This window comes from Chlorocebus sabaeus, chromosome 4 (genome assembly GCF_047675955.1).
Source record: "Chlorocebus sabaeus isolate Y175 chromosome 4, mChlSab1.0.hap1, whole genome shotgun sequence".
Classification (NCBI taxonomy): domain Eukaryota; kingdom Metazoa; phylum Chordata; class Mammalia; order Primates; family Cercopithecidae; genus Chlorocebus; species Chlorocebus sabaeus.
In genome coordinates, this window is record NC_132907.1 from 52,243,731 (window position 1) to 52,257,259 (window position 13,529).

At 39.6% G+C, this 13,529-nt stretch overlaps 1 protein-coding gene across 1 annotated transcript in view; it reads right to left on the reverse strand.

The window, feature by feature from the left end:
• GHR (growth hormone receptor) overlaps window positions 1–13,529 on the reverse strand; it is a 297,735-nt gene that overhangs the window by 27,178 nt on the left and 257,028 nt on the right. The window contains exon 4 of the mRNA XM_007961486.3: window positions 5,500–5,629. Within this exon, the coding sequence (XP_007959677.2) occupies window positions 5,500–5,629 (130 nt within the window). The remainder of the gene's footprint in view (window positions 1–5,499; window positions 5,630–13,529) is intronic.

Below are 13,529 nucleotides of genomic sequence, written 5' to 3' on the forward strand. Positions count from 1 at the left end.
GCTGTTTTCCCAGCCTATGGTGAAAGAAACTGAGGAGACAAGTTGATGTGTGCTCCGGGCAGAGCGATGCATTACATCCAGCACCAACACTGTGTAGATATAAAGATAAGTAAGATGTGGTCCCCTAATTTCAGGCTAAAATAAGACTCAAATTCCCATCTGAGTAGTTTTTTGGGCCTTTTATATTCATTACATTGATATTTAATGAGAATTGGTTATGTCTAAAACATAATGACAGACACTATGGGGGATTCATAGATGTCTAAGGAATTCCTCCTGCCTCAGAAGGAAAGAGTAAAAAATGGTATTACAAAGCAATGTGGGTAAGTGCTCATTAGTAGTGCTCTCTAGGGTCCTTAAAAGTTCAGAAGAGGGAATGATTGCTGTGGCTCTTCATGGAAGGCTTCAAGGTGGAGGTGTGTTTTTAGCATTCTTGAAGGATGGGTAAAAATTTAATAGACGGCAATATGGCAAGGAAGGGAGGAAACTGAGAGGTCAGAGGGATTGAGGTAAGGAAGTATGGGCATGAGTGTGGTAAGGGAAGCAAAAGGCAATGGAATGACAGGAAAATTTTCTTAAATTAGAATTGCTACTTGGGTGAGGTAGTTCATTATCCCCTGTTATTCACTAGCCTATTAATTGAGAAGATAATTTATAAGTCAAAGGGACATAAAACCACGTAATCTGTGGTTGTGGAAGATGAGGTAGGAATGGCCTGTGCAGCCAGAGGCTCCTGTGGCTCACAGGCCAGACTGTGGAGGTTTGGGACCATCCCTCTGTGGGATGGGTGCTGGGCAGCAGTGGACAATGAGGACATTGCAGGCTGTAAGGAAGGCAGGACCTGGAAGGAAGGGATGCAAAGCTGGGAGAAGACGCCTATTTCCTTCTTATAGCTGTTTCTCAGGCTGGTCTGCTTGGCACTAGGAGAAAACTTGTGTAGTATCAGGGGGTACTTGAGACGGCTGCTCCTCAGCTGTTGAAAGGAAATTGGGATTTACATGGCAGAGACTCCAGGGGCTGAGATAGTGAATTGCTGCTTTGGTTGAGACTCTTAAAAGTTGCATATGCTGGCTGGGTATGGTGGTTCATGCCTGGAATCCCAGCACTTTGGGAGGCTGAGGCAGGTGGATCATGAGGTTAGCAGTTTGAGACCAGCCTGGCTAACATGGTAAAATCCCGTCTGTACTAAAAATACAAAAATTAGCTGGATGTGATGGCATGCTCCTGTAATCCCAGCTATTCAGTAGGTAGGCTGAGGCAGGAGAATTGCTTGAACCCAGGAGGCAAAGGTCGCAGTGAGTCAAGATCGCGCCACTGCACTCCAGCCTGGGCGACAAAGCAAGACTCCATCTCAAAAACAACAACAACAACAAAAAACAACTTGCATGTGCTTGAATGAGATTCATCTCTGATGCAAAAAGTAAGTGGGCAAAAGGCAGAAGAAAAGATAAGGGGTGTGTGTGTGTATGTTTGGGTGTGTGTAAGTATGTGTGTACGTAGAGTCAGAAGAAAAATGCTAAAAAAAATTAGGAATAGGTGGGTGGTTCATTGAACTACAGTATGCTTAATTTGATATTTACTTTCAAACTAAGTAAGAGTGCATTAAAGAGAGTAGTTGTAAGAAGATTGCCCAGAAAATGAAGCTTTCACATAATAGAAGGGATATCAAATGTACTTAGCATAAGTGATAGTATAAAAGTTAGAAAACTCAAAGTATTAAGACGTCCCAAAGATGTAGATAGTGCTCAACAGGTCTGGATTTCTAAAATATTAGCTCTTTCATGATTCACAGAATTTCTCGACAATGCATGTCAGTACCTTGGTCCCCATGAGGACTGTGTAAAAAACCCTGTTTAGATTATCCCAAATCCATGAACTCCACAGGACAAACAAAGCATTTACTTTAAGCATGATGGATCAGAAACAGCTAGTTCAAAACACTGCTTCCAACCTCTTTCTTCATGAACCAATGTTGAATTTCGCTTTAAATAAATATTTATAACTTATATTTTAAACTATTAAATGTAGACAAGAACCCAAATTAGCTCATAAAACAGATACTGTGTCACTTGCCTTCTCTAGGTTGAATGTCTCTACAGAAGACCCAAATCAATTCATGGAAGCTGGCCCTTTGCTCTTACTCCCAAAAGTTAAGTGCTTTAGGTTTGCTGCCAGACTATCTTGTGAAATGGAAGGCGTGAGAACCATAGAAAGAGACTATCATTAAAAATAAGAATAAAGAGCAGAAGAAATGTTTTTCATCTAAAGACAATCAACTGGAAAAAATAATAAAACTAAAACCTCATTTGTGTTTTTAAGGGCAGCTGTTTTCATGACAGAAAGCGCACATGTTTTTGGCTTTAAATCCAATACTTTTGTTTAAGAAAAATGAAAGTAATAATGCCCTTTCTCCCTACTGATTTTCCACACAACCTTGTATAGAAAATAAAATTTCTCTTAAGACTAGGGTAATTTTTGAAGTGGGGTTGAATGGGTATGGAAGAGGTGAGGGATACAACTTTAAGGACTGAGCGTTCACATGCCCAGTTCCTTTAAAAATACAGCTTTCACATGTAAGGATCTGAGAGCAGAGCAGCTCGAACATGCTTCCCAGAGCCTCCTTTTGCCATGCCTGTAATGTGCATTCATCCCGAGTCCCCTGCAAGCTCAGAGGCTGAATTTGGCACTTTCGCCATCACAGGATGGCAGACTGTTTTGAATCAGCTGCTTTAACATGTGGAGGCTGCCTCTTCTGCCAGCTACCTGGCAAGGAGCAGAGCCAGGCAAAACACACAACTGCCTGTGGGGCTGTGCCTGAAATGTTGTGTTGACAGCCTGACATGTTCACATTCCATTGTGCTTTAGACAGGCCAGGCCAGCAAACTGAAACAACTGCACCTCCCACTGACTCTGGTTTTGGATAAAATCCACAGTTTTATTTATGTGTCAGGGACGCGAAGCATGTTTCTATAGTTTCAGGAGTTGCCTGGCAACTGAGTTCTAAGAAACAATGACAAGAGTCAGAAAGTGCATTTGTATTGTCTTCTTTGTGAAGTGGGCAATGAGAAGTTAAATATATCTGTACACTAATCAGTCCAGTCCAGTCCTGATACTCCTAATCCCTCAGTTTTACCCTTCTTTGATAAACTGGGCTGTGGGCTCATAGTAGTTTGGCTAAGATATTCAAAATAGTTATATTTTATAGAAAAAACACAAATATCTAATTTTGTAAGTTTGGGTTGGCACTTAATCATGAAGTTGTACTTACTCTCCTGGGATTCCAAACACTATCAGGGTAAAATCTAAGACATCTTTCTGAATATGTCTGAAATTTTCCCTCTACCCAGTCACACTTTCAGCAGCATCCTTGGTAGTGTAGATGCTGGATTTGAACCAGGGATGCTGAAATGACTGGGGTGTGCATAAGATGCCTGTGGAAAGAGTTATGTGACGCTGATTGATGAGGGCAAGGGACATATATTTATCAAGGCTTCATTCCTTTCGATTTCTCTTTTTGCTTATATTCAAATTTGGTAATAACTGAGGTAGCAAAAAATTATTTTCATAAAGTGGGCCCAGCTTAAGAGGTTATTCTGCTAATTTTCTTTACAGTTTGGCTAATTGTGCCTGTACAAATAACATAACGATTCCACACATTTCAAAAGTGTCATCAAACATACTAACTTCATGTCCGAATGTGTTTACAGAAATCAACTTTGTTTACAGGCCCCAACCTCTTTGTGGTGTCAGCCTTAAGGAAAAATATAGTATAATTGGTGCCCAAACATTTCATCTTCACTTCACTTCATCCAAGAGACCTCTCTTACACTGAAAGGTGGGGAAGGTCCACTTGGTTGCTAACTCCAAGTATTTTTTTATCTGCAAATTAAGCAGCAGCTCTGCATTAAAATGGTCTTATACCAATAATTATAACAATTTATTGGTATAAATGGTCTTATACCACTTATAGTCATCTTTATAGTCCAGGAACTGGATTGCTATATCATAATTATTTTTAAATTATCACTATACTACCGATAATAAGAATACCAGCTACAATTTGCTGAGTACTTATTATGTGTCAAGTACTCTGCCAAGTATTTTTCACGGGTTATCTCATACGATCCTCACAAGAAGCCACGAGGCAAGTCCGTTATCTCCTTTCTGCAAATGAGGAGGCTGAGTTGTACACAAACTGGCTAATTTCCTGAGTATTCCTTGGTGAGAAAGTGCAGAACTATACTGAAGTGCAGGTTTGTTGGCCCTGAGTTCATACCCTTAACTGTTGGCTGCATCTTCCTTCCCTTTCCCAGCTCTTCCGTGGGATAGACAATATCATCCTCTGACTAACGAACACCTTGAGCCAAGGATAAAGGGTCCTCACTAAGCCTGCATCTTGGCTTAGGCATTCTCTGGGGGTTGGGTGGAAAAGAAGAGCTAATGAAGTGTTTAAGCCTAAAATGTATAAAAGGTAAAATAATATACAGAGTAAGAGTAAACCAAAAATGAAAATAATGCCAAGTGAAGGGGAAGAAATAAACAACTTGGGTGGTACCTATATTGAGAGGTCTTTGTTTCACCCTTCCTCTGTTATTTTAGAGGCTCACTGGTAAAAATGAAAAAGTCCTACAGTCTTTTACTGAATATATTTAAGAGAAGGAGTGTATTATCCGGTTAGAAACCAAGCTACATCTTTTAAAACATGCATCTTTTCAAAAACACCTATAGCTTTCCACCACAAATAAAGTAAAATTCAAAGCCTTGTCCTTGTCTACGAGGTTTGGCATAGTCAGTCCCTAAGTAACTCTCTGATCCCTTCCCATATCACTCTCCTCACTTTCAATCTTGTGCCTTCAGTGCTGGCCTTTTTCATTCCTCAAATAGGCCAAGACTGCCTCAGGGATTTTGTACTTGCAATTTCCTCTGCCTGGATAGCCTTTCCCCCAGATATTCATGTGACCTGTTCCATTTCACTTATGTCTGTGGTGTAGGACACCACAATAGAGAGGCCTCCTAGGATCACCCATTTCAATATCACTCAAGCCTCTTATACACACTCTCATCCACAGGCACATGCCCACGTGTATCCATACACGATCTCACTCATACTTTGACACACTCTCATACATTCTCATGCACACACACAAACTCCCAAACACTGCTGATATGCTGCTTTCTGGCTTTATTTTTCTTAATAACCTATATTACTAGCTGACATTTTATTCAATTTTTATTGCCTGTCTCCCTGCATTGGAAGGAAATCTCCATGAGACCAGGGATTTTGTCTTTTGTAATCACTGCTATATCTCCAGGGCCTAAAATAGTACTCAGCACATAGGATAGGCTTAATTAATATTTTTTTCAGTTAATGAGTGAATGAATATTCATAGATTACATAAATCACAACAAATCACTTCTATTCCCACACTATATGTGATTTAGTGTACTTTAGTAGGTACATCCATGGAGAGGAAAATTGGAAAGGCATGAGGGCAGCACCTTCTGGTATAGAACAGCTGTATGGGTCCTAGGCTCTTTGAACCATGATGAACCACATCTGTCCAGTGGCATGAAAAAGTCTCTCGCTCAGGTGAACGACACGTGGTGAATTTAGGCTCCTTAGAAGAGTCTGCAGAATAAAAAGAAAAGGCAAGGCATGAAATCAGGTGGGTCATATGTGATCCTAATGAGACACGTATTAAAGTGTGTGAAGAAACTACTGGGATGAAGCCAGCATATTCCGTGTCTAGGAGGTGATGCCGATGTCTTCCAGAAAAGCATTTTTCCTGTGTCAGTTTTAGAGCTTGTTGCTTGCCATTGTCAGCCTTTGATTCCAGATACAAACCATTTTGCCTTTTATTTCAAGCATTTTGTAGGACCTGTTTAAGAAATCAGAGCTAGAGATTAGAATTTGGATATAGGCAGTTCATCTGGAAGGTGACTTCCAGATGTAGCAGTGAGGGAATGGGGAGGGTGGGAAGGAAAGGGAGAACAACTAATATGTGTGTGTTACTGAGCTGCTGTGTAGAATATGCACCAGCATTGTTGTGTAGAAAGATGAGAGGCTAAGACGTTTATCTACCACTCTTACCCACTGATTGAAGGGTGCCTCAGAGATGTTCACCTCCATGCACTTCTAGGCTGTACCTGCACATGAGCTGAGGGTCTTTGCCGAGGCAGGCACCTGAGTGTGCACCTGAGTGGCATAGTGGTAAATGGACGCCACAGATGGTTGTGCTGACATCAGGTGGACGTGGGGGATGTAGTGTGGGAACCACAGCATGCACTACAGGGCCATTTTTCTTTTCATAGATTTTTGATAAAAGTCATGTATGTTTGCATTCTTTTAAAAGATTCAGCCAGTAAACTCATTAAATAGATGCCAATTCTAAACAACTTATACATACACATGTGTTAATTCTAATTTGAGAAGTAAGTGCAGAATGCCTTTTATGTGTTAGGATTTTAGCCAAAATTCCTCTGCATCTATGAAATCTGCTGATATAGATGTACAACAGACAGGTATGAAGCAAGACACATGTTTATATATCAATTCTCAGTGTTCTGATGTTCATGGCCATTTTGGAGATTTCTTTTTAAATTTCTCTTCTTTTCCTTATTTTGTTTCTCCTTATATGATTAGCCTTCAATCAGATTGTAAACTTAATCTAAAACTCTTATTCCTGGGTATCAGGGAGGCTCTCAATCTTAAAGTATCTTTATCAATACTTTGAAAGATCACTTAAAAATAAATAATATGAAGCAAATGCATGAAAACTCATGATTCCAAATTCCAGGTTACATACCTGATGTTATGAACCAAAAACATGCCTCTTTTTTCCTCTAGCAACAAACTCATAAGGGATGGAATGTTATAAACCTTCTAAACAAATCCATCATTCAGATTCATTCAACAAACATTATTAAACACAAATTTTGTACCAGGCTCTGTTCTAGGAATAGAGAAATGAACAAGTTGATAAAAGTTGGTCCTTGTCTAGTTTTCATTGTAACAAAGGCAGGGATGTGGGGATCCTATGTAGAAAAATAAGCTGGGTCAGGTAGCGTGATGCCTTCAGCTTTGTTCTTTTTGCTTAGATTGTCTTGGCTATGCAGGCTCATTTTTGGTTCCATATGAAATCTAAAGTAGTTCTTTTCCAATTCTGTGAAGAAAGTCAATGCTAGTTTGATGGGGATAGCATTGAGTCTATAAATTACTTTGGGCAATATGGCCATTTTCATGATATTGATTCTTCCTATCCATGAGGATGTTTTTCCATGTGTTTGTGTCCTCTCTTATTTCCTTGAGCAGTGGTTTGTAGTTCTCCTTGAAGAGGTCCTTCACATCCTTTGTAAGTTGGATTCCTAGGCATTTTATTCTCTTTGTAGCAATTGTGAATGGGAGTTTGCTCGTGACTTGGCTCTCTGTTTGTCTGTTACTGGTGTATAGGAATGCTTGTGATTTTTGCACATTGATTTCATATCCTGAGACTTTGCTGAAGTTGCTTATTAGCTTAAGGAGATTTTGGGCTGACATGATGGGGTTTTCTAAATATACAATCATGCCATCTGCAAACAGGGACAATTTGACTTCCTCTTTTCCTAATTGAATACCCTTTATTTATTTATCGTCTGATTGCCCTGGCCAAAGCTTCGAATACTGTGTTGAAAAGGAGTGGTGAGAGAGGGCATCCTTGTCTTGTGCCGATTTTCAAAGGGAATGCTTCCAGTTTTTGCCCATTCAGTATGATTTTGGCTGTGGGTTTGTCATGAATAGCTCTTATTATTTTGAGATACTGTCCATCAATACCTAGCTTATTGAGAATTTTTAGCATGAAAAGCTGTTGGATATTGCTGAAGGCCTTTCCTGCATCTACTGAGATAATCATGTGGTTTCGTCATTGGTTCGGTTTATGTGATGGATTACGTTTACTGATTTGTGTATGTTGAACCAGCCCTGCATCCCAGCGATGAAGCTGACTTGATCAGGGTGGATAAACTTTTTGATGTGCTGCTGGATTTGGTTTGCCAGTATTTTATTGAGGATTTTTGCATCGATGTTCATCAGAGATATTGGCTTAAAATTTTCTTTTTCTATTGTGTCTCTGACTTCAAACTATACTACAAGGCTGCAGTAACAAAGACAACATGGTACTGGTACCAAATAAGATATATAGACCAATGGAACAGAACAGGGTCCTCAGAAATAACACCACACATCCACAACCATCTGATAAACCTGACAAACCATCTGACAAACCTGACAAAACAAGCAATGGAGAAAAGATTCCCCGTTTAATAAATGGTGTTGGGAAAACTAGCTAGCCATATGCAGAAAGCTGAAACTGGATCCCTTCCTTACACCATATACAAAAATTAACTCAAGATGGATTAAAGACTTAAATGTAAGACCTAAAACCATAAAAACCCTAGAACAAAACCTAGGCAATAACATTCAGGACATAGGCATGAGCAAAGACTTCATGACAAACACCAAAAGCAATGGCATCAAAAGCCAAAATTGACAAATGGGATCTAATTAAACTAAAGAGATTCTGCACAGCAAAAGAAACTACCATCAGAGTGAACAGGCAACCTACAGAATGGGAGAAAATTTTTGCAATCTATTCATCTGACAAAGGGCTAATATCCAGAATCTACAAAGAATTTCAACAAATTTACAAGGAAAAAAAAACCCCATCAAAAAGTGGGCAAAGGATATGAACAGACACTTCTCAAAAGAAGACATTTATGCAGCCAACAGACACAAGAAAGTGCTCATCTTCACTGGTCATCAGAGAAATGCAAATCAAAACCACAGTGAGATACCATCTCACACCAGTTAGAATGGCGATCATTAAAAAGTCAGGAAACAACAGATGCTGGAGAGGATGTGGAGAAATAGGTACGCTTTTACACTGTTTGTGGGAGTGTAAATTAGTTCAATCATTGTGGAAGACAGTGTGGTGATTCCTCAAGGATCTAGAACTAGAAATACCAGTTGACCCAGCAATCCCATTACTGGCTATATACCCAAAGGATTACAAATCATTCTAATATAAAGACACATGCACATGTATGTTTATTGCGGCACTGTTCACAATAGCAAAGATTTGGAACCAACCCAGATGCCCATCAATGATACACTGGATAAAGAAAATGTGGCACATATACACCATGGAATACTATGCAGCCATAAAAAAGGATGTGTTCATGTCCTTTGCAGGGACATGGATGAAGCTGCAAACCATCATTCTCAGCAAACGAACACAAGAACAGAAAACCAAACACTGCATGTTCTCACTTATAAGTTGGAGTTGAACAATGAGAACACATCTACACAGGGAGGGGAACTTTACACACCAGGGCCTGTTGAGGGGCTGTGGGGCTAGGGGAGGGATAACATTAGGAGAAATACCTAATGTAGATGCCGGGTTGATGGGTGCAGCAAACCACCGTGGCACATGTATACTTATGTAACATGTGCACGTTCTGCACATGTACCCCAGAACTTAAAGTATAATAATAAAAAAAGAAAAATAAGCAGGGTAAGAAGAAAGTATAGGGCTGGGAACTGCATCCTTGTTTAAGAACAACTGTTGCCCTCAATAGTATAAACAAGTGAATCTTCAGAAAATCCTGAGTTGCAGATTATGTCTTTAGCCCTGGGAGCACATGTTGGGGATAGCAGGAATGTTTTTGTAATCAAATTCCACGGTCATATTGTTGTAAGAAATACTCATTTTCCTGTACAAATGGAGAAATTTACAAGAGTTTTAGGGCACGGATGGGATGTGCCCTGGTACTGAGGGCAGATGGGCAGCTCTCTCTATGTGGTCAGTGTTTACCAACCCCTCCCAGAACACTGAGGTGTAGGAGCCCACATTATCTGTTACAAATGAGTACAGTGAAAAAGATGTGTATTTTGTTAGGCAAGCACCTCTCATACAGTAAAGTACTGAAAATATTCCTTTTTACTATTAGCTGAAGCACTGAAAACAAACACGATTTTAGGTTCTTCTACAAAGTTAGTAATTATTAAAACTAAATATTTAAACCACAACTGTTTTAATGCTGGCAGATCTGAGGAGACTATTTCACATTCTAACTGTTCATTTGCAGAAATAAGAAATAAGAAATAAGAAAAGGAAATGCACTAGATTAGAAATTGAGAGATGTATACTCTCGGTCTGGCTCTGATGCTATTTAATGTTGATCTTCCCAAGCCATTTGGGTCTTGATTTCCTTAGTAGAATGCCTGGAATAGATGAGGTACAAAGTACTTTACAATTTTACAGCTTCACTTTTACAATTAAGGGGCATATATAACTATGAACAATAACGTACAGAACAAAAACATAATTTTGGCATTTGAGTTGAAACAATAGAACACCAAATACAAATGCCAATCAGGTTCCTATATTGCCTGTATAACATACCTGTTACATAATAGCAAGAATTATAAACTCAACTTCAAAACTTGAAACAGAAAGAAATAAAAAACTTTGTCAGCTGAAACAAACAAAAAATTTAAAAAGAAAAAATAACTAATTTGAAACACATTTTGCTTACTTAAACTTAGTGTTCTTAGATTTATTGCTTCCTTTTAACTCCAGATGCATAGAAAGTCCTTATGATCTTCTCATTGTAAATAAGACATAGGAAATTTATGGGTGTGGTGCTAATGTGATGAAGTGTGTGTCTGCACATGGAACCCTCATACAGATGTAGTGCAGCAGAGCTGTTTTGTTCTTGTCTTTTTAAATGTCTTTCTTTCCCTTCCTTTCTTCCCTTTCACCTTCCTCCTTTCTGTATTTTACCCTGCACCCTCCTTCTCTCTTTCCTGCTTTTTAAAATTTTATGGCTGGGGTATGTGCTGTTAAGTGCTGTGGCAGACAGCCCCTAAAGTGGCCTCCAGCAATTCCTGTCTTCTCTCATTCACAGCCTTATGTGTTTCCTTCCCTTGAGTAACTTGCTTCTAATCAAAAGAATATGGTAGCATGGAGCGCATGTCAGTTCTATGATTAGGTTACAAAAGATTGAGACTTCTTTTTAACTAGCAGACTCACCCTCCTGCTGGTTTGATGAAGTAAGTTGCTGTGTGGTGAGAACCATACAGCAAAGAACTAAGCATGGTCTCTGGCCAACACTTAGCAAGAAGCAGAGGCCCTCAGAATCAAAACCCTTGAGGAAATGAATCCTGGCAACAACCATGTAAGTGAACATGGGAGCCAATTTTTCCCTATCCAGCCTTCAGATGAGACCACAGCCCTGGCTGACACTTTGACTGCAGTGCTGTAAGATAGCTTTAAGCACAGGACACAGCTGGTGGGTAATTTGGAAAAAGTGTGAGAAGTATATTAACTTTACTAAATATTTGAATGCTATTAATACAGAGTAAATGAATCTAATATATCAGAACTTAAAAGTAGTGCACAAGAATGACACAAGCCACTTTTCTTAGCAAATGGAATGTATCACAGTGAGTGTGAGAAAGTGGGTAACTCCTCTTTTGGAGGCAAGAAGAACTACATTGTGGCTGGCTGCTTAGTTTCTCCTTAATCACATCCTGTCCCATCTAGTACTATAGTGCCATTGTGGCTGAAGACACTCAGCATTCCTAAAGTCCACCTCCTTAGTGTTAACTTAAGGCTTTCCAAATCTGAGAGGAACTGCCATAATCTTAAAATGAACACCTTTCTCACTAAGTCTAAAAATCCTATTAGAATCTTACTTTTTTGTTTCACTATGAAGACAACAAATGACTATGATAGACTCTCAGGTCTTCTCTGATAAGCCAGGAACAGAAAATCATTTCTGAACTAGTAATATTTCTTGCTTTCTTATGATTTTTAAAGATTAAATCTAAAAATAGTATAGTTCAACATCCATTTATAGCACCTCTGAAAGGAATGTGGCAATTAACAAGAGAGCCTAATTTTGTCCCTAAATGAATTATCACTAAGAACAATGAGTTAAGTTGGAACACTCATTTCTCTTAGTGATAATGCTGAAGAAATATTAGCATTAATGCTGCTTGGCACTCACAAATCTAGGCAACAGATTTGGGATTCATTTTCATTTCCTCTTTGGAAACTTAATTTTGAAAATAAGGATTTTGATTTGTAGTGATATCTTTATTATTACTATGTCCTACATCATGTTGAACACTTTGCACATATGATCTCATTTAATACTGACTCCAGAAGGTGGGTGTTATTTCAATTTAGAAATGGGTGAAACTGCAGGGGAGATAAGTGAGTTTCCCATCTTTACATTCCTGTAGTAGCAAAGATGGGATTAAAACATAGGTCTGTGTGATTTTAAGCTAAGCTCTTTGCACTAGCAAAAAACAGTAGCTATTTTGTTCCCCAATCTCTCTTGCTTCTCAAAAAATTCCCACAAGAGAAATGATGAGCTTGGATGTTCCCTCAATCAACACTCAGAAATTAGTAACCTGGCATGCGCTAAAAGCAATTCCCAACTGGAACTGCACATTGGAACGAAGGGAGGAGACTTAAAAAGTACTGATGCCTTGGTCTGCTTCCAGAGATTTGAATCAACCTGAGATGCAGCCTGGGTATTGAGATTTTTTTAAAGTTCCCCAGGTGCTTGCAAAGCATAATCCATGTTGAGAACCACTACTGTAGAGAAATAAAGTTAGATGTAAGACTGAGAAGGTGGCTTTCCATATTGTTAGATTCCCTGATCAGTTCTAGCAGAGATATGTATTAAGAGTGAACGCTTGGTATGAACTCCCGAGAGCCTAGTTCAGGAGGATGTGGGGAGGATATGATGAATACTGTCACTTCAGAAGAGTGCAATCATGTTTTATGATGAATGCTTGAAGAGCTAAGATACTGTAACTATGTGTGCAAAGTAGTACATCTAAATGATAATGCTGCCTAAACTTCTGACAGACTATGAACCAGCAATAAGAATTAATTAATTAAGAAGTTGTAGGCTGGATCATCATGGCAGTTGGGAGGAAGGACTAGATTGTAACTCCGGACAGAGAAGATTGCAGAGCTCGCGATGTGAATTTAAGCTTCATATTGACTACAAGAACAAACCAGCAATCCTGAGAGGACCCAAAGACCCTCTGAAGGAAGCAGACTGCCCCTGCAGAACCCGAGAGACACCCTAAATACTGTGAGTGCCTCAACTGTGGAATTGTGAAACGGAGACCCTCCTCTGCTGAATACATACTCCCACTGGAGGAACTGAAGGTGTGTTTGCGGGAGAAGTTTCCAACTTTACCTAGAGCTGAGTCAATTTACAGAGCTGAGCGAAATACAGGGGTAGAGGAAGCAGCAGAAAGGCCCTGGGAGTTTGCTGGGTCCTCGAGCAGCCCATTCTGGCCTGGCACCACAGGGATCCATAGGGAGGGTGGCAAGAGGAGCAGGGGGTAAAATTGCACAGGAAGAAGGCTCTCTTGCTGAACTCTGTAACAATTTGAAGGGGCAAGAAGCCTCCTGGCCAGAACTTGGGGGAGGGTGCAAATCCGGTGTGCAGATTCCACAAGTGGG